We start from the raw sequence: 27599 nt of genomic DNA, 5'->3' as shown, positions 1-27599 counted from the left end.
TTGCTTTTCTGCATGAGCACACACCCCATGCCAGTGTGCGACGCGTCGCAGTAAACTACGAACTCTTCGGTACCTTCTGGTAGCGTCAACACAGGAGCGTTGCTCAGCCTTTGTTTCAAAATATCAAAGGATTCTTGCTGCTTAGGGCCCCAAACAAACTTTTCCTTCTTCTTGGTTAGAGAAGTTAAGGGCGCAGCAATCCTTGAGAAATTCTCAATGAATCTCCTATAGTATCCTGCCAATCCCAGGAAACTACGGATCTCTGTGGGCGTCTTTGGCTCTTGCCAATTCATGACCGCCTCTACCTTAGCAGGATCCACCTGGATACCATTCTCACTTACGACATGTCCAAGAAATTGGACTTCTCGTAGCCAGAATTCACATTTAGAGAATTTGGCATAGAGTTTCTCGCGATGCAGCAATTCGAGAATACATCGTAGGTGTTTCTCATGGTCGGCTTTATTCCTTGAATAGATAAGAATGTCGTCGATGAATACGATGACAAATTTGTCCAAGTACGGCTTACAGACGCGATTCATGAGATCCATGAACGCAGCCGGTGCATTTGTGAGCCCAAAAGGCATCACTAGGAACTCGTAGTGACCGTAGCGAGTCCTAAATGCTGTTTTATGCACGTCTTCATCTCTGACCTTCAGCTGATGGTAGCCCGACCTTAAGTCGATCTTTGAGAAATAGCTAGCCCCTTGCAACTGATCAAACAAATCGTCGATCCTTGGCAATGGGTATCTATTCTTTATCGTGACCTTATTAAGTTCACGATAATCGATGCACAGACGCATCGATCCGTCCTTTTTCTTCACAATCAGGACAGGTGCTCCCCAGGGAGACGAACTAGGCTTGATGAAACCTTTTGCTAACAGTTCATCCAGCTGGGTCCTCAATTCCTTCATTTCAGTCGGTGCTAGCCTGTAGGGTGCTCTAGCAATGGGAGCTGCTCCAGGGATGATGTCTATTCTGAATTCCACCTGCCTATCTGGTGGCAACCCAGGTAGATCTTCGGGAAAAACTTCTGGATACTCCGAAATGACAGGAATGTCCTCTATCCTCGATTTGGGCTCGTCTATAATCACCTGTGCCATGTAGATGACACAGCCTCTTTTTAAGCATCTTGAAGCTTTGAGCATAGTTATGTTCTCAGGCAGTCCATACTGCGTATCCCCTCGAATGGTGAGCGATTCACTAGTCGGGGTCTTTAGCACAATTTGTTTTCTATTGCAGACTATCTGAGCCTGGTTGTGCGCTAACCAGTCCATGCCCAGAACGATGTCAAAACCAGCTAGATTAAAGGGAAGTAGAGATAGAGGAAAAGAATGGTTCTTAATGGATATCATACATCCATCTAATATAGTGGAGACGGTTTCTATAGTGCCGTCTGCTAGCTCTACCTCGTATTTCACATTTAGGGTTTTGATAGGCATGTTTAGCAGTTTGCAAAATTTTTGGTCTACAAAGGATTTATCAGCGCCTGAATCGAAAAGTACTCTTGCAAATATATTATTCACGAGAAAAGTACCTGTGATTACGTTGTCGTCCTGCAACGCTTCCTTCACATCCATTTTGAAGACTCTAGCGTTATTCTTTTTGGTTTCCTCGGTCTTCTTGGCGAGCTTGGGGCAGTTGCTCCTGATGTGCCCCTTCTCACTACAGTTGTAGCAGGTCGCGTCTTTAATCTTCTTACAGTCCACAGTCTTGTGGTCTTTGGACTTGCACAGTCCACAAGTATGCGTCTTTGACTGGGACTGTGAGTTCGGCCCAAACCTGCATTTCCCAAAGTGGAATTTTGGCAGTTCTTGCACTTGGGCTTCTCTCCGGTTTGTTGCCCATCTTTTCTCGATTCTGTTCCTCTCTTGCCATCACCGTTCCCACGGTGCTTCTTTCCCGACCTTCGTGAGGTATCATCCTCACGCTTCCTCTTTTCGGCCTCTTTGTTCCTCTGCGATCTCAGTCGCATCGTGAGGGACAAAGAGAGGTCAGTCACAGACCTGAAGGTCGTTGGCCGAGAGGCCTTCACACTAGCCTTTATCGCGGGTTCTAACCCCCCGATAAAACGAGCAATCCTCCTTGGTTCCGGGGTGACTAGGTATGGAACCAAGCGAGACATCGTATTGAAGCTCATCAAGTAGGCCTGGCAGTCCAGATTTGTCATCACCAATGACACAAAATCGGACTCTATCTTCTCCACCTCATGCTGAGGGCAGTAATTTTCTCTGATGAGAGAAACGAATTCCTCCCACGTCATGTTGTAAAGCACAGCTTTTCCCGAGGCCTGAACCAGCGCCCTCCACCAAGCTAGGGCCTCGCCCTTAAACGACTGTGACACAAACTTCACTACATCCCTTTCAGCGCAGCCACTGATGTCCACCACTGTGTCCATCTCATCCAACCATGTCATACATTCGACGGCACCCTTCTCCCCCGTAAAGTCTCGGGGTTTACAAGATACGAAGTACTTGTATGTGCAGCCCCTGGCACGGGAAGCATCAGTATACTCCCTTTCGCGACGAACACTATTTTCATTCGACGAGTGATTGTCGTCGTCCTTTTTGGGCTTGGACGAGTGGTTATCGTCGTGCTTCTTGGGTTTGGATAGTGGTTTGCTGTGGGTTTTTGAGTGTGTCTTTGGCTTCGATGGTGGTTTGGAAACTGTTCTGCTTCGAGATTCTGTATATTGTCGATCCAGAGCTGCTTGCACAGCGTTGTCGACAAGAGCTTTGAGTTGAGCGCCCGTTAGATTTATTTGGGCATTATCATAATCATCTTCATTTGTATGACTACTTCCTCCATTAGGATTTGCCATAGTAGCTTGTATCTGCTGCAGAAGATAATGAAAATTCTATTTAGGAGTTTATTATTGAATTGTCTTTAATGGCAATTCATTAACCATGGTAACGAAGACCATATCCGGTTAATTTGTTACTCACTTTTTATTTAGGATTTGAACATACTTATCCTAATCACAATTAATATTGCTAGTGGCATAAAAGCCTAGTCACGAGGACGTTATTATAATATTTAGCCGAGATTACGGAGAATCAAGGTATGAAGGTTTGAACCGTAGTCCTTTTACCTTCTCTTGACAGGGAGTCATAGACCACCACTGTCTTTTGCCTTATTGTGACAATATGTATTGCCCGTAGGCATTACATCACTAACGGATGTTTGATAGTTCGGCCCGTAGGCGCTACATCGCTAATGGATGTTTAACAAGTGATCATCTTTGTTGATGATTTAACCCATGATTTATTATATCATTAATTTGGGCCTTGGAATCCTTTAAAGGATTCTTGCATAAGAATGGCATGTGCAATTTTAATGAATCACATCTGCCATGATTGTTAACATGCATACAGAGGTTAACAGAGAATCTGAATCTTTTAATTAGGTCTTACCATCTTGGCCGGATCTAAAAAGACACCTGGCTAGGTTTCACTCTGAAGATTCTTTATTTAGGCAGATCAAATTAAAAGGAATGGTTTTTGATTTATTTCATATATAGTAATAACAAAATGAAATTCATAATATAACATTCCATAATTTTAATACGATTACACACCGCCCTAAACGGGACTTTTTAAATAGTACATACCTACATAGAGGTTTAAAATAAATGACAAGTCCACGCAGGGACTAATACAAGATAAGTGTCCACGCAGGGACTAAAGATAAGTCCACGTAGGGACTAAAATACGATAAACGTCCACGCAGGGACTTATTTAAAATAAACATTACATTGGAACATACATAAGGACTAATGGTCACGTTTCTTCTTTTTGCCCTTCAGTAGGTTTGCTAAGCCCTTGAGGAATCCTCGGTGGCTCTTACGTTCTTCCTCGAAGTCTCTTTCCACGCGGCTCAAACGGTGGAGTATTTCTTCTTGTTCGGGAGGAGAGAAACGTGGTTGTGGTGCCTGTTGCGGAACTGGAGGTCTAGGAGGTGCTGGACACCCATGAGCCGAGTAGTCCGGTATTCCCATGTGTCCATATGCTCCGTCTGGGTAGCGGGCATTATACCTAGCCCCTACCACATATGGGTCGCGCTCATAGTTGTAATTGTAATGTGCTTGTGATGACGGTTCGAACAGGTTGTAAGCCGTTGGACCCGTATATGCAGGTATTGGGTGGTCGTACCCAAATGGTGGCGAAGTTGGTGCAGCTGGTGCGGAGTTCGCCTCCTGTACAGGACTTGAAGGTCCTTCTTCTTGTAGTGGCGGGTAGTGGCTACTACTAGAGTGTCGAGGGGTGCTGAAGTGGAAATCCCATCCTCCTCGTGTGGACATACGAGCATTTGTCCTCCTACGCCTTGGCGGATCAGGCATTACTGGCTGTACCGGTGGCGGAGGTGGTGGCGTAACTGCCACGAAACGTGAATCCTCGGAGGGATCTCGCGGATGTTGTGGTTGTTGTGATGTCTGTGGCGTGTGGTACCACTCGTGTTGATTAAACAACGCCATGAAGCTATCTGGTCCCTGATAGGGTGTACCATGAAAGGATGACCCATCAGAGATTTCTATTGGATGCGTGGGCGTCCCACGAGCAGGTTCTGTCGGATCAGTATCCTCGTCCATATGATCTTCGGAGAAGTGATCTTGTGGTCCTAACGGAACAAAGACTGAAGGTTCCTGGATGTAGTCAGCTGGATTAAACTGACCTCTGAAGTATGGAGTAGGGTCGTCAAAATTTCGGTGCGATACCGAACGCTGTAGAGGTATGAAGGAGGGTTGCGGGTTGTTGGGATCATTCTCGGAATTTGGCCCGAATGAGTGCCGGTATGATGGCGTCGAGCTATGCGAGGTGGAATGCCTCGCTGGTTCATAAAGGTCTCTTCGCCTCTGCGGTTCTTCACTCCTTGTGGTTGAAGGAACTCGTGTATTTGAAGGTCCGGCTTCGTGATCATGATGAGTAACGATCTCTCCTCTGCCTCTTCTTCCCCTTCCTCTTCCTCGGAAAATCACTGGCGGCATATTTTCTGCTTTTTAAAACTTTAAATAACAATAATAAAAGAAAAAGACAACCTTGGAATAACAATTCGAGTTTGTCCTATGTTCTTGTCTAGACTCAAGTATGTGCAATTGTGTTATTGAGATTAAACACATTAGGATAGTGTTTAATTCACTCAATGTTGGCTCTGATACCAACCTGTCACACCCCGATTTCCACGTGTATCACCGGTGGGCCCGGTGGGGGATTACCGTAACGTAGTTGGCAACAATATAGTCAAACCACAATATATAAATGCACAGCGGAAGCATAAAGATAAATATAATTCAACCATTTACTGTAATATCAATGTATCACAAGTAGTTGAATAGTATCCACAGGAGGGATCAAAATAAAATATTGTTCAACAGATAAGACATCAAGCTTGCGAGACTTCTTAAGATGCTAAGGAGCTAATGCCAGCCGATTACGTGTAGTACCTGCACTTAATCTTTTTGGGGAAAATACGTCAGTTTACACTGGTAAATACATTCAACCGACTCTTTTGTAAAATGTTTATTAAAATTGATTTGAATGCACGAGGCACAAATTCTTTTATAACTTGGGAAAATTATTTAAAATTATAATCTTGTGAACGAATTACATGTTCCTTCTATGCGTTCAGTAGCCCGGATCCTGTCCGGGTTAAAGATCAATAGACACACCACATTTGCGTAAAACCGAGGCGGGTAAACCATGGGCTACGTCTTTTAATAGTATAGACATCATACCGGGTGTACGCCTACATCCGGGTGTCGAGGTCGTGGCCATTTCGTAAAATGATGCCAAGGATATCCGGGACATGGTCATTCACCCCCCAAAGGCTTTTAAGTAACAAGACTGTTTAAATGAGTCGATCAAATTATTCAATTAACCACCTAAGCGATGGAAGATTTGATGCTCAATCAAGCGGTATTTTATATACCGTAACCCAAGCCCGTATAAGGGAAAATAAGTTAAAAGTATTTACCTTTGCAAGTATTATCCTTAATCAGTTAAATCACAGATATCTTTTACTGGGGCTCCTTATTCTGGAACGAAGGTTTTAAAATAACCTATTAGAATCCTAACGGGTCTTTTTAGCCGTAGCCTAGACCGGTTAGTTTCGAGGAATAGATACGGTTTAATCGCGTGAAAGGCGAAAACCGAGAAGGGAATGTGATTCTGACCCAACAAGTTCGGAGACTTGTTTTATATGGGTTTAATATTCACACTCTGGATTTTGGGGTCAAAATGATATGGTTTGACCCGTATCGGCTAATTTATGTAAACTAGTTACATAAGCCGAACCGTGCGCGCAATAGGCGCAACGGGTAACCGTAGGAGTCCTACACTGTTTTCCTAAGTCAATATACTTTAAAGAGGTTGTGGTATCAGTAGGATACCTTCCATAATGCCCGTAACGAGTTTTAGTTCATTATACGCCCCGTAGGGGTTTTCCGGTCATTTTAAAGACTTTTAAAAGGGATTTCTGAGTTCTACAGGAAACCTGGGTTTCTCGATCAGTTTAATAAGTCTAAAATATCTTATTTATTATTTAAAATCAGTAGCAACTAGAATCGGGTCAAAAGACCTTGTAGAACTCAAGTTTTGGCCGAAAATGGCATATTCGGTATTTACCGAACCGTAGCCATAACCGCAGGTTATGAGCAGGTTAAAATTAATTAAAAATCTTTAAAAATCCCAAAATATTATTTTACTACAGTGGGTAAAAGTTTTGGTGACGAAATCTTGGTTTAGGTAGGCGTTATGCTAATTGCGCCGTTTATTACAAAAGTTTCTTATAAATGCGCTATTTAGCATAACTCCCATTCTAGACCTCGGATTGGCGTGAAACTTTAGGGACATGCTTAGAATTTAGTAAGCAAGGTTATGGTCTCTTCACGTGTCCGAAATACTCGTTTTATTTTAAAAAGGGCGTTACGGTCAACTTTTAAGTAACTAACGGAAATGCGTAAAAGACTCGGACAAACAACGAACCGGTCACAGAGGGTGATACCATCACGTGATCTGGTCCTAAGAGAGTCCTAAGGCATATCTATATTGCACTAAAACGGGTCAGAACTGAAGTCAAAGCAAAAGTCAAACTTTTGCGACATTCGGCCCCGAACCGGGTCAATATATCCAATGGCCGAATCAAACGAGTTTAGACAAGTTTATATACTTAATATCATGTTTTATGATCATCAAAACAGGTTTCATAGCATATACATTACAAATTATGTACAAAATTGCAAAATGACTTTCTGTTGACTTTTTAAGTGCACGTTTGACTCGACATTTGACATAGTTAGATTGGTGATCAGGGGGAACCCTTTTAGAGGTTTATTACCCACATAAATACCAACACATAACTACTTTTGATTCGAGAATTCACTGGACCATTTGTGAGTTATCGAAAAGTCAATCGCTAGCTATGACGGATTGACTTTTAGGCTAAACTAAGCAAAAACAAGGCCATAGAAGGTTTGGCATACTTACAGAGACTTGACGTAAGACTTAGAACTAGAGAAGAACACTTTGGAGCTTCAGGAAAGAGCAGAAGGTGTGTTTTGAAGTGTGTTCTTAATTGTGACTATACATGGCCTTTTATAGTGCATAAGGAGCCTTTAGATCATTACAACACACCCTACAATTGAGTATGGATCAATGGCAGGTGTCCTAAGGTGCTATGGGTCGAGTAGGGGGCGCCCATAACTCTGAGAAACCCATACTTAATTGTTTTACCGCTTTAAACAGCCAACAGCCAAGTTTCTGTCGCTGGGCATCGCTTACGGACCGTATGGCTTGGGCCTTGCGGTCCGTAAGTCAGTGGCGGATCTAATTTAATCATTCACCCCCTTACGGTCCGTAAGGCAGGACCTTTACGGTCCGTAAGGGTTGGTTCTTAAATCTTTTTAAATCTTTTGAAATGATTAATAAAATCTTTGGTAATTAATAACCTGACCTTTCGGGTTTGAAGGGGTAACTTTGCGATTTGGCCCTCGGTTAATTACAATTAATGCCTCGGGTCTTTTATTCGTACAGTTAAGCCCCCGGTTAGTTCGATTATTATCCGAAAAGCTTTAATTTATATTGTTGACGCTTTTAACCCTTCTCGTACGAATTTGATCATTACTTTCTCGTTTTAAAACGGAACCTCGCGGAATTTATACAGTATAATCTAGTGAGCGTATTTTACTGTTACAAAGCCTCGGGTACGTCAAAGGGTCACTCAGAGGTATAATTAAACATGTTGACACAGTTAACCCCCGCAGCTTGTAATCTCTCACTTTCTTCCGCGTTTCGCTTCCGTACGATCCATGATTTATTCGTTTGAAGGTACGAGCATCGTTTAGGGTTACTATACAGTATACTTACCCTTATTTGACATTTATACCCCTTGAATTTACATACTTTCAAGGTTTGTCAACATTAGTCCTTTATTAATATTATACGCCATGTGTAAACTCAAGACACGTGTCAATACGTTATTGGACACAAAATTTTGAGGTGTTACACATGAATAGTTAGATATTACCTGAGCACCTCGAAAAACACCCTCTGCACATTTATGACTGACCATTACCTCCTTTTGAGGAGGTCTGTCTTGTTGATAATCATATCGAACTTCCCATATTCTTTTATGATTCTGATTCTGTAATCTGTTAATTGGAGTCAAGGCTTTTTTATCCCTAAAACTAATCTCTTGAGTCAACTGCTTGGCTTTTGTTTGTCGACATACCCTTCATCATTTCAGTCTTGTACGAGCTCACCTGCTAGGTCAACTTGATCTGTATCACCAGCTAGTGGCGTCTCTGAGAATTCACGTACCATGTTCGAGCTCGAAAGATGTGCCCGTATGCTTTAACAAAAATTGTTTTTTTTTTATTTTTATTTTTTAAAATCATATTAGTATTGGGTTGGCCCAATAAACCTAATGTTAAATTGGGTAACTTACAAAACATAAAAAGGTATTTGATAATGGGCCTCTGTATTGGATTTGTATGTGTGTACAATTTTTTTTTTTAAAATAACATGTATATATCAATTTTTTTAATCCTGTGCCCCTCGAAATCACGGGCCTTGTGCGGAAGTCCTCCCCGCACACCATAAGAGCCGCCCCTGTCACCAGCGTTAAGCATATCTTAAACGAAGCACAAATGATCAATGCAAGTGTTGCATCAGATGTGCATAATCTCTAAAATCTCAACATGATTTCACCCAAATTACCTGCTTTTGTTAAAAGAAAATGAAAGAAAACTATACCTGCACAAATGGAGCGAGAACTGCGGAACCCTAAATCCCCAAACCTTAAACCTTCCATTGATGGAATCCTTCGCCATCCGTGTCAAGTTCGACTCACCAGAACCCCACCCTTCTGTTCATTGTCCGCCATAGGACACCGTTAACCACCACCGAATCCTAACCATACCTCTGTCGCTGGAACCTAACGGCTAACACCATCGACCCGTCTGGTGTCTAATCAAACCACCACCAACAAAGAGATAATTAATTCGTTAAACCTAATAATTTGCGATCATGTTAGCAACGATCCAATAATAAGAAATAAGAAACATCAAAGAAAGAAGTTCAACCCCAAATCAAGAATCCCACAAAAGTGAAATTGAATTAACAGCAAACAACGAAGTTTAAACAAATTCTAAACAAAAGTCACCATCAAAACCAAATTCTTCATGAAATATATATGAAACAAACTGACCTAAAGAAAGGGTTGGAGAAGAGACCAGGGGAACTTCTTCCGGCAACTAAGAACGGCGGTCTATAAGTCACCAGAATCTCCTTTCTTAAACCACATGTAATCTGCACTCGAATTATTTTGTAGGAATCGTTGTTGAGCCTGATGTTCCATTGAAGGGTTGCAGGGGTCTTAAGTCTTAAGTTTGGAACCAATACACGAATCGACAAAAAGGAAATTGATGAAATTACTTATAAATTGAAGAACATGAAGGTAACAAAATCTATATACAAACCGGAAATTGATGGTTTCTTGAAGGGGAAGGTGATTCGGTCTGAGCAGTAATTGATTTCAATTTCATTCATGAAACCTAATTGATGATATCAGTAATGGGTCCGACGGTTTCAAACATCAATTTGCTGAAGACTTCGTGGGTAAGAAATGATTTTAGTCATGAATTTGTGGGCGAAAACATTGAATTGGGGGCAAAATTGAGAGAAAATGATGAAAGGATAGGGAATAAGGCATGACTCTTTGTCTGTCGTCTTAAGATTTTAGAGAAAATTACGTTTATGTACAAAGGAGATGCTTTATAAAGGTTTATAGATTATAGATAGATTATAGATAAATTATTTTTCTTTCTCATCACGTCTTTTATTAATAAGAGTAAATTACGTTTTTGGCCCCTGTGGTTATGTCAGTTTTACTATCTTAGCCCAAAATAAGATTTTTTAACGTATCTGCCCTCATGGTCCCTATATCTAACCATTTTGGCCCCTAATTCTAACCAAACCCTAACTCTGGTTAACTTATTGGTCACATGGGTTGCATATGATGGGTAAAATTGTAATTTCCCCTCCCCTTTTATGAATTTATAAATAAAACCCAAATCTTGAACAAATCATCATCATTTGCATCTCTTTCTTGAACCAATCTTTGACCCACACATCACAGACAAACAAAATCCATAGGAAAAGATTTCTGATTCTTAATGAGAACAAACTACATAAATCGGTTACGAATCACGTTTGTTGAGTATCTCTGTGAATCAGATCTCGTTCATAACAAATCCGTAAATTCAGTTAGGGTTTCAAGATCTACCACCGGCAACCACCACCACCACCATGAAAGTGCCACCACAACCGTCATCTCCATCCACATTACGGGCAAAAGATGCCGAATCAATCTTCCGTACAAAACCTATCTCCGAGATCTGAAACATCGAATCCGCAACTGGAGGAGAAACCAGTAGTAGATGTTGTTGATGGGGGTTTTAGGTGAACGGTGGTGGTAAATCGGAGGGAGGTGATGAATAGTGGTGGTTGATGATGATGTTGTGCGACGGTGGTAGGTGAAATCGAAGGTGGAGGATGGTTGTCGGTGTAGCAGTGATGGCGGAGGTGATGGCGACTGGGTAGTGGTCGTTGTTGTTTGTTGTTGTTGGTGGTGGGTGTTGATCACAAGCAGACCTCAAATAGAGAAATGAGGGTTTGGGGCAGCCCATGATCTCCGATTTCTCCCGAATATTCAACAGCCCTTACATTTGATGGAGGGTTTTGTTTGTGTCAGGTTTGTAATTAGGGTTTCAGAGGTGTGTAATCTAGTGATTTATGTTGGGTTTTGGGTTGTTGTTAGTTGGTTATTGCTGGATCAGTTGTGTGTTGTCGGGTTTTGATTTGTGTTTGAAGTTTATGTGGGGATGATGATGATGGTTGAAGATGATGAAGATCTGGGTTAGATTTAAATGAAGATCTAGGGATGATGATTTATGTGGGGATGATGATGATGGTTGAAGATGATGAAGATCTGGGTTAGATTTAATTGAAGATGAAGTTTTGGGGATGATGATGGTTGAAGATGATGAAGATCTGGGTTAGATTTAATTGAAGATGAAGATCTGGGGATGATGATGGTTGAAGATGATGATGATGATGATGATGAAGATCTGGGTTAGATTTAAAGGGGAGGAGAAATTACAAAAATACCCATCATGTGACTTGCATGTGACAAATAATTAACCAGGGTAATGGATGGAGTTAGTCTCAGGGGCCAAAATAGTTAGTTATAGAGACCATGGGGGCACATATGTTAAAAAATCTTATTTTGGGCTAATATAGTAAAACTGATATAACCACAGGGGCCAAAAACGTAATTTACTCTATTAATAATTATATAATTTGTCTTGATCTATAATCTTTTGCAGTCAAAATTAAATTTGTACCGGTGATGTAACATTATCTAGACATCATATACATGGTTTTACGCAATTTGTGTTGATGTGCTATAGCATATATATATATTGGTGAAGTTTGTTGCTCATACTAATCAATGTCGTAAGAATTACCTATGAGAAACTCACAAGTTTGTTTATAATTGCTTGAGTGAATACTTCTTAGATGTCACACATCCTAGAACTGCTCCCACTCAAGCATGTTTAGCTGTGCAGTTCTTATTTGATTGGATTATTTGAACTACTACGACAAGAATGATACATGATACGTTCTTATTTGATTGGATTATTTGAAGAAGCTAGAAGTCAATGACCATTTTAATAAGTTTGTTGGCCAACTCGACTAATAGAACGATAATAAATTTTTATAAACCTTTGTAAAATGCTATTTTATTAATCGATGAACCATTTTATTTTATAAACTATTGAACTTATCATTACAATTTATAAACTTTTAAGAAAAATAGGTATTTGACTCTCGTTAATTGTCATAGGTTCGATGAAACATTTGGTTGAAGTTCCTAAACAAGGATATTTTAAACAAAGTTTACATTTTTATTATTTTTTAAATCAAGATTTGTGATTTAATACACACCCACCTGTCCCTGTGAAGTGGGTAGATGTTTGTTGTTCTTGTGAATTCAACAAGATTTCATGAACTTTGGATATGGTGATATGTCCTGTCTCATTCTTGTATGCTACTACACACACAGACACACTATGAATGGATGGTTTGTCTCCACCTTTTTTTTGGATCAAAAGTTTAAAGCAATCAAATTTAAAGATTATTCACTTTTTCAAAAGAAAAGTTTATCATGTCAATCTAATAGCTATTTGTGCTATGCAGTACAGATGCAGGAACAATGTCCCCTTTTGAGCATGGGGAAGTTTATGTATTGGAGGATGGAGGAGAGGTAATATCGTAATTAAATCGGAAATTTACGGTCCTAAATTTGGTAATTTATATAAGATTTTTGAGCTGATTGAGAAAGAACATAATCCATGTGATAATTTGTTTGTCAACAGTAGTATGCAGTATGTAAGTCCCATTATATAATCTAAGTTGACTTCATTTATTGATTTGAAGGTTGACTTAGGTGTTGGAAACTATGAGAGGTTTCTAGATGTAAAATTAACACACGATAACAATATAACAACTGGGAAGATATATCAGGTGTGTGAAAAGATAGTAGTTGTCAAAGTGCCGGTCGCGGGACCATGGAAACAGGTGGCCAAGGTTGTAGAAGAAAATAATAAAGAGACTAGAATGGAGGTGTACAACTTGATTCGGGCAATACCTGGGTTGATTTTTGGACAGATTCACGGTACCCGCATCTGTATACACGGGAAAGAAAGAAATATGTGACGCTCGATGAAAGATGTGGCAGGTCGGGTGGTGGACCTGAGCTGGTGGAACTTCAGATTCTACACACTGAACTGCAAGGGTTTTGGACCATCACAGTTGCTTCCATTATTTATCAAATTGTAAGCTTTCATTTGTTCATGCAGGTTTTTTCTTCAGTGTTTCCTCAAATCAGCCCTTCTTTATTAATTGCGATCATCAATTTGTGCAATCCAATCGTTTTTGCTTCAATTGCCCGTCCGTTTCTAGCAATCCCATGTATTAAAAAGACGTCATTGAAATCAGGCACAAATCATTGATTCAAACCACGCCTGCAGATCGGAAATTGGAATCAAAGGCAACATCCAGGTATGTTGTTGTTTGCTTTCCTTTGTACAGGTTTAGGGTAAGGTATGAGTTTAAAGATTGAGGCGTCAATCGTATTCACCTTACGAAGAGTTGGTATAACATGATTAATGGAATGGAGTATATGTTAAATTGCACCAGGCTGATATTTACAATTTTGTTATGTATTTTAGATAATCTATTTTATAACAAAACAACCCTACAATTGAATTTAAAAAAGACTGGATTTTTTTGTGGGGTTTTGGTGATTGAAAAGGGTATAACGTGATTTTTTTGGAGTTTGGGAAGAAAATTATTCAATGAAATTGAGTATTTTTTGTTGGATGAGCGATGTATGAATTGGGTGTCACTGCTCTTGGGTTCTTATAATTGAATTATAGAGTTAGTGTTAAAAAACACTGGATGATCTTTCCAACTTGGGAAGCAAATTAATCAAAGTTTTTTTTTTATGGATTTTGTGATATATGCAGTAGGTAATGCCATCACCAAAAGGTATTATTATACATTTCATAACATCACTGAATAGGTAATCTAAATGTAAATGGTTATGGTGAAAAGGAAGTCTCTTATACATATTACGGTTATTAGCGAGTTATCCTTTTTGCTATTTTTCAAAGATGTTAACATGGTATCTTATTTTTCATTTTAGTGTATATGATTTGTAGTTATTTTTTAGATTCAAGATTAAAAAGTCACTTTGTTTTTCGCACTTTGCAAGTAAAATTACTTTTAAGTTGTACCCTTTTGTTCTGCAACTGTTTGATTGTTCTTGGCTGGTGCAATTCTATTATCTTTTTATTAATTAAACTAGGTAATTTGTATTGGTCCAGTAATTTTATTGATTTTTGGTTTAACCTTGGGTCTGTGTTTAAGAAGTTGGTTTTACTTGAGTAAACGCTGAGGACTGGCTCGAGACCCAAGACTGTTAAAGTTCAGAACCGATTCACATTTGATTACTATAAATTCGGGTAAGGTTTCTAGCGTTTTGGGGCTGGTTAGGCTGGTTTGTTGGGCTTCTTTTAGTTACCCTAAAATAGGTCACCCCTAATTGTGTGTTATATAGTTTTCCTGCCATGGAAGGATTTAAATAGATTCTTGTCTGCTCTATCACGTTTTTTAAATCAAATAAACTATTTTTTTTAGTTTTTGGAGTATGGACGAAGAATAATGTTGATATTTTTATCTACTGTTTAAAATAAGTTGTTTCCAATATAAAGTTTAAGATTAACTGAAACTGAGTATTTCAACACTCGATTGAGATTAATGACGTTTGTTTTGTTTTGCTTCCAATATAAAGTTTAATAAAGTATAGAATGATAAGCGGGATATATAACAGACTGATTTGGCGGGATAAATAACAGACTGATTTGTTTTGTTTTTGTACACGAGCATACTGAAATTGTTACTGTGGTGGTGGAGACAATAATGACGTTGTTTTAAGAAAGTGAGGACATTGGGGAGGACCTTTTACTCATTTTCTATCTGTTTTAGGCGGTGGTGATAAGTAAGTAAGTCAGTGATAAACTCTTTGACCATTTTTAATTACTAATGACTAATATATGTTTATTGATATAGTTACCAGTTTACCATCAATTGTGTTGATCAGAAAAATACTCAACTTCATTTCTTAGGATATAAGTGTTGACGGGAGATGGTGTGAACGATGCACCAGCACTAAAGCGAGCAGACATCGGTATAGCAGTGGATGACTCCACAGACGCTGCCAGGAGTGCCTCCGACATTATCTTGACCCAGCCGGGGCTTAACGTGATAGTCGCAGCTATACTAACAAGCTGAGCCATCTTCCAAAGAATGAAAAACTACACAATCTACGCAGTCTCCATCACCATCCGAATTGTGACGGGGTTCATGCTCATTGTTGTCATATGGAGGTTTGACTTCTCGTCTTTCATGATTCTTGTCATCGCTATTCTTAACGATAGCACCATCATGATGATCTCCACTGACCGGGTTAAACCGTCACCACTTCCCGACTCGTGGAAGGTCAATGAGATTTTCGCCACTGGTATCGTCCTCGGGACTTATCTATCACTTGTTACTGCTTTGTTCTTTTGGCTATCCTCCAGAACCGACTTCTTCCCCGTAAATCGACAACATTTTATCTTTTGTTCTTCATTCATTATACAAAGTTCTTTTTAGAGAAATGAACATGACAAGAAATAACTATTATGTTCAGAGGCTTTTTGGTGTTCGATCGATTGTTGGAAATGATGATGAGGTCACCCCAGCGCTATACCTTCAAGTGCGCATCATTAGTCAAGCACTCATATTTGTGACGAGATCTCAAAGTTGGTCATTCCTCGAGCGCCCTAGCACCTTGCTCATGCTCGCATTCGTACTAGCTCAGATAGTAAGTACCAGCTACCATAACATCTCTTTGATATGACCAGGGGTTTTGGATTATTTGGTTTATTCGGTTTTCAAATATTTGTACCCCAAACCAAAAACCAAACCGAATTACAAATATGCAAGCCTGAGCAAATTCAGCTGAATTGAATTCGGTTTGGTTTCTGTTAAAAACCAAACCGAACACCGGTTATTCGGATCGGTTTTTTCGGTTACGGTTCGGTTTATTGTTTTGATTCGGTTTTGGGTTTTTAACACCCCTAGATATGAGTTGTTTTTATAAGCTATAACTGTTTAACATTTGTGTGTTTTATGCAATATTGGCTACACTTCTAGCAGTATATGCAGACTGGGATTTTGCAGAGATGCAAGGGATCGGATGGCGATGGGCCAGGGTAATCTGGATGTTCATATTTTAGTTGTTGACTTGCTGACTTGAAACAAGGGTCCTACTTGCCTTTCAGGAATTACAGAAATTTGGATTTTGCAGGTATCGGGCTCCAGAGTTACTTCTTCGGCCCAAAATATGGCTCTGTAGTTAGTGAGTTGATGGGACTTTTGTAGTGATGTTTCTTCAACCGTATTACAATGCTGGTGGACTTAATATTTTCTTCAAAATCGCCTTGAAGGTGAGATCTCTAATGGTTATGCAAACTTTCATTTCCCACCATCATTATACACGTGATCTCTCTCTACAAATTTCTTTCTTTTTATTACGTGTTTTTAAGTTGTCAATTTCAATATCATCCGGTTAACCAACCTTTATTTGCATAGTATAGAGAAAAATCATTAGCCACGTACGTTCTACGTTCTTTGTGTGATCAAATGATCATCTGGTTAACCAACTTTTATTTATATATTATTGAGAAAAATCGCTAGCCACATACGTTCTATATTCTTTGTGTGATCAAATGGTCATCTGGTTAACCAACTTTTCTTTATATATTATAGAGAAAAATCACTAGCCATATACGATCTATACGAGATAGAACTTAGCCTTTATTCTTTTGTTGATCACAAAAATCAGCTGCGATGATGGTTTAAACGACTGTTAAACCTCTTGAAAATTGCGATGGTTTCTTAATTAGCAGTGTTGAATCTCAAATGAAACCTTTAATTGAAAATTAATATATAAGTTTGCAACTTAAATACAACACAGAAGGGTGTTTGGAAAGAATTCAGATTTTGAATATATTGCTAACTTTTTTACTACACCAGTTATTCATCAGATTTTGAATAATCAAATCTATAATTTGAGCTTTAATTAAGATGACCCGGTTGTCGCCGCTAAAGGTATATGGTGCCGCTATTGTTGTAACACCTTTAGGGGCAACACTTCGTCGCTAATATGGCATCACTAAAGAGTTTCGTCACTATTACTTGATGACCATTAGCGGTGATAACGTCGTCGCTAAAAGTCTGTTTTTTTTTGTATTTTTTGCAGCTTTTACAATATTTTCCGGTAAAAGGTTTTTACGAATACACAAAACCTGCTGATTTCAAGGCTTTTGGTGACGAAACAACTAAATGGATATGAATTGACAATTCTTTCCAATTAGTATTAATTTTCATCAGTTAAGAATCGAGAATGGGAAGGGTTTGACATAGGATGCATCAGGACTGATAATGAGTTTGTGGTTGGCTTATAAGGCGGTTATGTTGGCGTTGCTACAGAAGAAGTGGTAAGCACACACTTCAAGTTATAGAAACAAATAAGGTAGCTTTTAGAGTTGCGTCTTTTACAATGTATGCATACTTAGGTCAGTATCGTACAATATAGATTAATAAAAGATTTATATTTTGTAAATTTCGGTTGTGTCCAGGTCTACCAGCAATCTATTTCAGCAGCCTGCATCCAAGACTTGCCTCGAGAAAGGATGCTTGTAGTCTTGTACATGTGCTAGATGATTCGTGATACAACTATTCACACCCTTATCAAGGCAGAATGATTTCAAATTTTAGACTATCTCTTAGCTTATTGTTCCAATCAATTATGTAGTTTCTTTGAAATCAAACATTTTATGGTGTTATTGTTCCAATCAATTATAAGGGCTTTGTTTGATGGCTTGAGATCCCATAGTGAAACTAAACGGGTAATCTTGATGTGTATTTTTTTCGTCACATATCGTTGACTCCGCCGCAACGCGCGGGTTTCCCACTAGTCATAAATGGTATACAAGGAATTTTAACAGAGACAAGCAAACCGAAGGGATTAAAGCCCAACTGTGTCAAATTTATTGTCATTTAGTAAAGCATAATAAAGAAATTTGAAGAAAGAATGGGATCATATTCTTTAATAATAACAAAACAGGTGTCCGAATTTCAGGTTAGGATGGTGAGAAACATTACATTATAAAATTCTACTCGGGTAAGAACATGTAACAAACTAAACCGACAATCCGAATAATTAATTATTTATACCTTTTCTTATTTAACCTCAGTGTATGTATACTACTAACCATAATATAATAAAGGAAAATATGTGCTTTTAACTATATCTTTCTACGAAAAACTCTTATGATTCATAAACCTACGAAAAACACTTAGGATTCATATAAACCAAAACTTTTGAATATGAAAGACGGAATAAAGTTCTATGGCTTAACATTGAAAGAAAACAGAAAAGTATTCTTACCCTTTTTCTAATTAAACAAAAATATATAGCAAATAATATCATAATGGTCCTTTGAACAACACATTTTATGTGTTTAGTTTCGTGATTTAATCCGTCCATAAGATCCATCAACATAACGAAATTATTAACTAGTTTAAATGACAAAATAAGTTTTATCATTAATTAAAAAAGATATGAAAATATATATTTCACTCATTGTCTATAATGAAATATAATGAGATGATCACTATCCTTTCTGCTTATAAGAAACATGAATCAACATCCCTTTTTATGGTGAATTTGTATAGACGTGTTAGTAAACAAATAAATATAAATATCCCAGACTTGTATATAAATAAACTCTGGATTATTTTTTTAGATTTAAGAGAGAACAAAACAAATCTATGAACACAACATTGTATGAATTGCAATATAGTTTAAGAGAACGAAGAACAATGAAAAGTTAATTTATTTTGTGATAATACAATCCAACTCTAAAAGCAAGTCGTGCTGATAACGTATTATATAATAGTTTACTAACAAGCTAAAGATTATAGAGAGATAGAAACATGGAGAATGGGAGTGTTTTATTCATTTTGAGATATCTAAAACCAAATACATTGACTACTATTTATAAGGCTCTAGAACATAAATGATATGGAGTTAGAAACATGGATACTCACAATATTCATAACCACTATATTCATAACAGTTTATCCTTTTTCATTGTTGGCATCAAAGTAGCATAATCACTTTTCCGGAAACCGATAACATCTTGGAACAACTACAACAGATATCAACCATCTCACAGGGCATCAGCTTGGAAGATCGATCGGACAAATGGAGTTGGCCAGCGAATAGGGATGGGGAATTCTCTGTAGCATCATGTCGCAAGTTATTGAATAGATTTGCTGTGCCGTATTACCCGATTGAATGGATAAAATACGTACCAAAAAAGGTGAACATCTTTGCGTGGCGAGCGATTCAGGACCGGTTAGCAACCTTAAAAGGATTACAGAGGAGAGGCATGCTATCGGGTCCTCCATTATGCAAACTATGTAATCAATATGAGGAGGACGCTGATCATCTCTTCGCTAGATGCTGTGTAACCGTATGTATCTTGCAAAAGATTACTTCGTGGTGTAAGACTCAACAGATCCAGGTGAGAAGCACAAAGGAGTTACTAAGTTTCCACAAGTCCGAGACAACAGACAAACACAAGAACAAAATTATAAAGGTGATACTCTTGGCAACGTGTTGGGAAATTTGGAAGGCAAGAAACGAACACATCTTCGGGGGCAAACGAATAAACATCGACACAATCTTCGGCGAGATTCAAGCTATATCCTTTATGTGGATAAAATTTCGAGCGAAACGGATAAGCATAGATTGGGGAAACTGGGTGAGATTTAATTTGGAGAGATAAGCGGGAAGCACACTGTTTTAAATTACATGTTCTTTTTTTTTTCTTGTTTGTTTTTGGTGATGACGTATAGGTGGTTGGTTTAGTAGCTTACTAACCATTGTATTGTCAAAACTTGATGATGAATAAAGTTTTGTTGTTTGCCGTTCAAAAAAAAAGCATAATCACTTTTCAAGAATCTGACCTTTAAGAAATCCAAATAGTAACGCCTAGGAAAACCAAAACAATGTTCTATTTAGGAAATAGGAACATTGTCACAACCCACGTCAATGCCATTAAATGCACCTTTGGACTTGGAATTTAAAGGAGTCATAAGTAAACGTTAAACCCCAAAGTAGATAAAAACGAGAGGGATAATTTTCTTGCTTCAATTTTATTTATGGTCATTTTCATTTTTCACAAAACATTTTTTTTAATTCATTAGACTAAGTGTAGTTGGCGTTATTCATAACACAACTCAACCTATGGGGCCTCTTTACACCATGGTGCTGGCGTTATTGACCAGCACCAACAATGGGGCGTTGCTTTAGTAACGAGCGTGAATGACAAACTTAATTTCTTTTCCTTCTTTTATTCGATCAAACAATCACATCACACCTTTTTTTATTTTCTTTTTACTTCATTTAACTAAATTATTACACACCTTTAATAGGGTTAGTTGGTGAGAGTCTCACCACCCAGTGGCGAAGCTTGAAAATTTTCACCGGGGGTCAAAAGTCACCGGACTGAATATTTGGGGGGACAAAAACGTATATACCTAAAAAAATTTATATGAAATGTAAATACATAACATTACTAAGCGAAAAGTTCGAGGGGTCCCCCCCCTCTCTTGAATGCTGCACCCCTATCACCACCTTTAGCAACGATATAACACTTTTTTTCACTCACTAGCATTAACCATAATACGTTGTCTCATATTAAACTTGACCTATTCTTTGATCTAATTTACCTAACGCGTTGTCTCATGTTGGTCTCCTGAAGAGAGTGCAGAGAGTCGTGCATAATAATTTCTCGACGTCAAAGAACTAGAGCTTTGTTTTCAATAGGATCGGTTTTGAAATTCCAATGGGTGTTGCGGCTGTTGGATCTGAGAGTGTGTGTAGTGTGTGTTTTTCTGATAAAACAGTTAATCAAATTGGAAATTTAATCAAATAGTAATAAGCAAACACATCAATCTAACAGTGCTGGATTTGAGAATGGTTGCAAAACGATTTCATTGAATTCATATAAGAATGTAATACAATCACACGGTACAAATGTACCCCGCTCACCAGGTGAACACTCTCTCACTTAGTTCTTATGCGCTCAGGCTCTAAGTGTTAACTATTACAATTTAAAAGAAGAACTATATATAGCAGGGGTGAACTGCTAGTGACGTCACCATGAAAGCGACCTTTAACAGTTCATTAAATAATGTAACTGTTAGTAGTTAGCAAACTACTGGATAGTTACATTGTTGCATTAAACTACTACTTTTGATGTGAGATATAGTGAACTGTTGGATTTCTAAGAACTGCTGGTTGATCTCATCTTTTAAAGGTAATGTTGTATTAAATAATTCAAATAAAAAAAGAATGTTGTATTAAAATCTCATCTTTTAAAGCTAATGTTGTATTAAATAATTCAAATAAAAAAATAATTTGTATTAAAATCTCATCTTTTAAAGCTAATGTTGTATTAAAATCGCATCTTTTAGAATGTTACATGTGAAACTATTAATTCAAATAAAAAACGAACGTTGTATTAAAATCTCATCTTTTAAAGCTAATGTTGTATTAAAATCTCATATTTTAGAACTAGGTTAGTTCCCCGTGTGTTACACGGGTTGAACAATTTAAACTATATAATATAGATATTTCCTGTAAATGCAAAACAAAGACAGAGACATTTACATACCATATTGACATAAATGAGTTAATATAAATGTAACCCATCAACTCGTACATATTAATTAATGTCGTAGAGTTCGATAAGACGGCTCTAATGTCGGTTGAATGAGGTCAATCAGAGTCTATTTGATACCCTTTGTACTTCTAAACCTATTATTAATATTATTGATAATAGTTTTAGTTATACAGATCAATAATATATTTAGTCTAACGTATTAATATTATTATGAATTTCGAAACTTGTTTAGTTAGGATTTAAGATTCTATTGAAGTTTTAGTTTAACAATAGGTTATTGAATTAATAATAAGAATAAGAATTTTTATTAGATTAGATTAAATATTATTATTATTTGTATTAGATTAGATTAAATATTATTATTAGTATTATTAATAATTTTAATCAATTAAATGAGAGAATGACAAGTGTCCCCAAATAGGTTTCTTTTATTATATAGTAGAGATGGGCATAATCGGTTCTTTTTACTACCCGGAACCGGTTCCTACCCGTAACCGGTTCCTGGAAGAAGTGAATGGAACCGGGTTCTGTGAGGAACCGGTTCCAGTTCCTACCCGGGTTTAGACCAATAAAACTAGAACCGATAGTATCCGGTTCCGGGTCGGGTTGTAACCGGTTCCTCAGAAGAACCGGTTTCTCCAGATAACTCAATGAAAAAGCTGCAAAACTATTAGGAACTGGTTCCAGCAGGTTATTAAATGAAAAAGTCTGCAAATACTGTAAGGAATCGATTTCGGTCAAATCATTGAAAAAGATGCCAATACCCGCATGAATCGGTTCCTGCCGTTAGATTCAATGTATTAACCTGCAAGGCTGCAATTATTATTAGGAAACGGTTCCTAATGTTAGAAACCAATTATATATTCCTTGCCCCTATGCCTTTAAAAATACATAAGTTACACCTTCAAAGCTCCACAATTAACCGGTTCTTCGAAGGTTTAGTGTGTTTTATGTAACCGGTTCCGGGTAGGAACCAGGTTTCGGGTACGCACCGGGTCCGGGTAGGGTCCGGGTAGGAACCGATTTTATTTATAAAATGTGGAACCGGGTCGGAACCTACGGGTTTTTTAAACCCGGAACCGGTTCTACTATTAGCCGGGTAGGAACCGGAACCGGGTCCGGGTCGGGTCCACTGGAATCGGGTAGGAACCGGTTTTTATGCCCATCATATAGTATAGATGTTACATGTGAATGGGTTATTAATTTGCCACTTGCAAGTGGTCTATTGTGGGGAGTTTGTTATTATCATGATGTTATCTACAGGTACCCCACTTCCAGTCGTAAATGCAATAATTTTATACGCAAATGTATATGTGATCGTGATCCGTAATGGTGTCTTTTCTTAATAATAAAATAATATAATATACTTCAGGGTGTCTTTTCTTAATAACTAATACTAGGTTAGTTTCCCGTGTGTTACACGGGTTGAACAATTTAAACTATATAGTATAGATATTTTTTATAAATGCAAAACAAAGACAGAGACATTTACATACCATATTGACATAAATGAGTTAATATAAATATAACCCATCAACTCGTACATATTAATTAATGTCGTAGAGTTCGATAAGACGGCTCTAATGTCCGTTGAATGTGGTCAATCAGAGTCTATTTGATACCCTTTGTACGACTTCTTATTTTTTGAATCTTTGTATTTGATTCTAAACCTATTATTAATATTATTGATAATAATTTTAGTTATATATATCAATAATATATTTAGTCTAACATATTAATATTATTATGAATTTCGAAACTTGTTTGGCTTGGATTTAAGATTCTATTGAAGTTTTAGTTTAACAATAGGTTATCCGTTATTGAATTAATAATAAGAATTTGTATTAGATTAGATTAAATATTATTATTATTATTATTATTATTATTTGTATTAGATTAGATTAAATATTATTAGTATTATTAATAATTTTAATCAATTAAATGAGAGAATGACAAGTGTCCCAAAACGGGTTTGTTTTATTATATAGTATAGATTAAGCACTCCCCGCGTTACGACGGGGGCGAGCACTAATACCACACTATTGCCAGCGATCACCGACAATGAAGTTAGGGCGTGTTAATGTGAAGAAATTAAACCGAAACGTAAAACATAAAATAAAATAACTAAGTTGATCTAGGACTCGCGCGTTACGATGAACCCGCGTCTATTTTTTCTCGTTTGACAGGTTCATCGTAATCTATATCTATATTACTATATAATACATTTCCTTAGGATTAAAATGTAATTTCCTCCCTTAATTTTAAGATGGCAGTCGATCAGTCATAGCCTTTTCCCCAATTTTTCATCATTTTCTCCCAAATTTGCCCCCAGTTCAATGTTTGTCGCCTACATGACGCTGGACATTGAAGGATGGAATCAAAAGGTTATGGTGTTCAATGCTTCACCGGTTCGACTTCTCCGCAATCATTATAGTCGGTTTACACACACAAATGCCGTCTGATCACAACCCAACCCTACTGCATATAAATCCCAAATCAATCGATCAATTCTCCAAATTAGGGCATTCAAATCTCAGATCTAAAGGTATTGATTTATAGACCTGTGTTTTAGCTTCTGGAGTTGTACTTGTTTTAGGTTTTTAGAGTTTTAATTGTTGCTGACTCAATTGCACAATAGAATTATCTGCAACGTTGTTTTGGTTTTCAATTTATGGAAATTTGGAACATAAATTTGTATTATGCTTTTGTTAGGTTTAGAACGCATATGTGGTGTGCTGGAAGGTATGTATATATCTTATTAACTAGATGATATTGTAGTACAAAGTTATTAACTAGATGATATTTATACAGGATGACACTTTTGTTGGGGCCACCATCTTCTGGTAAGACAACACTTCTGTTGGCTTTGGCGGGAAGATTGGATCCGAGCTTAAGAGTTGAAGGGGAGATAAGTTACAACGGTCATAAACTCAATGAGTTTGAGCCTCGAAGGACAGCGGCTTACATCAGTCATAACGATATTCATGCTGGAGAAATGACTGTTAAGGAGACCCTTGATTTCTCGGCAAGGCGTTGGATCTCGTTTAGGTAACTTAATTAGCCTCCATATAACATCGGTTTGTTTGTAAAAAAATATACGATTAATGAATATAATATAAACGATGAAATACAGAAATGTTAACCGAGCTTGCGAGAAGAGAAAAGGCAGCAGGGATTATTCCAGAAGCTGAAGTTGGCCTTTTCATGAAGGCGACCACCATTGAAGGAGATGAAAGCATTTTGATTACTTACTACACTCTAAGAGTAAGTGTTTTGATACTTTTAGACTTTGTTAGTTGTTTCGGTTGCTGCTTTGATTGACACCGTGTTGGTTATGGCCTGAACAATTTGGTTATGGAACTCGAGAAACTGATTGAAACAATCTGTTGGGTCATCAGGGTTAGCAGACTTGGTCAGCGTTGACAAAGTCCTGCAACACATGTAAAAACTTGATGTTACAGAAAGCAAGATACCCAGGTCGGGTTGGTTGCTGACCTGTCAACACTTTTTTGTCCACTTTTTTTTTTTAGTTTTGTAAATAAATAATGCGCCAAACAAGATGATAAAAGTTATTTTTGTTAAACAATAATCTTATTTAAACTGAAATTGATTTAAGCATTTGATAGCACTCTGGCCGTATTTTGACCCATATAGCCTGTTTGACACGTCTGCATTTTAGGCTTTTAGCTAAGTTTTGAAACTTTATTCGAATGTCTTGTTAGAGATAAAATATAACCAAGAACGATACAAGTATCAACATGGTAGAGAAGGGCGGGTTGGTTTAGATGAGGGCAACCACTTGATGATTGGGCCCGTTGAGATAAACTATACACATTTGAAATATAAGAGTAAATGTCATTTTCGTCCCTAAGGTTTGGCCATTTTTTTGACTTTTGTCTAAAAATTTGTTTCTTCGCATCTAGATCCAAAAGGTTTAAAATCTTGTCATTTTAATCCGACTCGTAACTTCATCACTTTTTTTTACGTTAAGTCGGGTATTTCCGAAAAAAGATGTATTTTAATTAAAAATGCCTAAAATGACAAAAATACCCTTGAATTAACGTTAAAAATGGATTAAGTTAACGAGTCGGGTGACAATGACAAGATTTCAAACTTTATGGATCCAGATGCGAAAAAACAAACCTTTGGACGAAAGTCCCAAATGTGACCAAACCTCAGGGATGAAAATGGTAGTCTACTCAAAATATAATGATTTAGAAGGTTTGTTAATTAAAAATACATATTTGGCAATTTTCGAACCGTTTAACCAGTTTAAGTCACATTTAACGATTGGACCCGTTTGAGATAAACTATAACCCAAATTGACCCCATCATAAGCAAACGGGTCGAAAATTGCCACCTCTATGATAATGAGTAGGATCAAATAGTCATACTTGAGAGACCAAAGAAGAGTTTCGGAGGCTGAGGCATTTCTAAGCGCTTGAAGGCCAATTTTCTGCGCTCTTTCTTGTTGTTGAACAGCTTCCTATAATGTATCAAATTTATAGAAAACTTATAAAATTTATAAAAAAAAGGTTAAGAAACTTGAAGTTACCTTTCCCAGTAAGCTTAGCTTTTGTGGCAGATTAAATGATAAACTGGTTTTGGAAGATGAATAAGGAGAAGACGCTACTCGTGTACTCTGTGAACTTGTTGGTGCTACCCTTTTTGTTCCTAGAATCATAAAAAAAAAGCAATTAAGAAATATAATCATAATACAAAATTTATATGATTTGATCACTGATAGTTTTGATAGGGCATACTGTATTACCAAGTTACATTTTATAACCAATTTTAGCAACAAATTACCTATTCAACCTGTATCAATTGCTGCAGCTGGAGCTCTATTCGGGTCGAAAAATATATCACTTGAAAAATTATCGACGAGCCAACCTCGAGCTTGAGCATTCATAAGTTAAACTTGAGCTGACCTTCATCTCATCGTCAGGTGGTTGTAATTTTGCGTTATTAACGCGTCGCCACCTCACACTCGATTTTATCTCATCGTCAGGTGGTTTTAAGTTATTGACAGACTGATCACACCATATTTTATTTGCAAATAAACCATTACTATTATGAAAAATCCAAGCTTTTTGATCATCAGTTGTTAGCATATTTCAAAGAGAGATAAAGCCAAGCTTTTTTTTATTCTTTCAACAAAAATATAGAAATGAACTGAGAAGTACTTTCTATTGATGTGTGGGACAAACGTGTTGTATGAGAAGCACTTTCTTGATATATTTGTATAACTTATTTTTCGGTTCCTAAGACTGGAAGGTATGGTGTGGGGAGGATGGGCCGCCACGTCATCCGCCATGTAAGCGGGTGTGAGGATGGGCCTAAAGGGGATGGACCAAAGGGATGGGGGATGAGCCCCTTTATGTGTATATATGTATGTATGTATAGGTGTATGTGAAAGGAGGCGGCACGGCTTGGGCGGCTGTGGGTTGCTGGTGAAGACGGGGACAGGCCAAGGGGGGCGGTGTTCCGGGGCGGCACTGGGGCTTGCCGGCCCTTGGCCGTGCCCCATACCGTCCAGTCTAAATTCTCCAGGAATCTATCAAAACAAAGCATCTGCAACTTCATTATGAATCAAAAGTATATATGCTTCTCCAAGGAGGAAGTGAGTCGCTCTCTCCACTTATACACACATATACATCTACATATGCGTGTGTGT

The 27599-nt window shown here is 37.7% G+C and overlaps 1 protein-coding gene and 1 pseudogene across 1 annotated transcript; both read left to right on the top strand.

Moving 5' to 3' along the window:
• Window positions 1–12625: 12625 nt before the first annotated feature.
• On the top strand, window positions 12626–18055 carry LOC110894771 (annotated as a pseudogene).
• A 6657-nt stretch (window positions 18056–24712) lies between these two features.
• Window positions 24713–25433, top strand: LOC110920496 (pleiotropic drug resistance protein 1-like). Its single transcript, XM_035975306.1, has 2 exons — window positions 24713–24970; window positions 25056–25433. Exons 1-2 carry the CDS (start codon window positions 24735–24737, stop codon window positions 25111–25113), a joined length of 294 nt encoding a protein of 97 aa, XP_035831199.1. The 5' UTR covers window positions 24713–24734; the 3' UTR covers window positions 25114–25433.
• Window positions 25434–27599: the final 2166 nt, after the last annotated feature.

This window comes from Helianthus annuus, chromosome 7 (assembly GCF_002127325.2).
Source record: "Helianthus annuus cultivar XRQ/B chromosome 7, HanXRQr2.0-SUNRISE, whole genome shotgun sequence".
NCBI lineage: Eukaryota > Viridiplantae > Streptophyta > Magnoliopsida > Asterales > Asteraceae > Helianthus > Helianthus annuus.
This window is presented reverse-complemented; position numbering and strand designations above follow the sequence as displayed.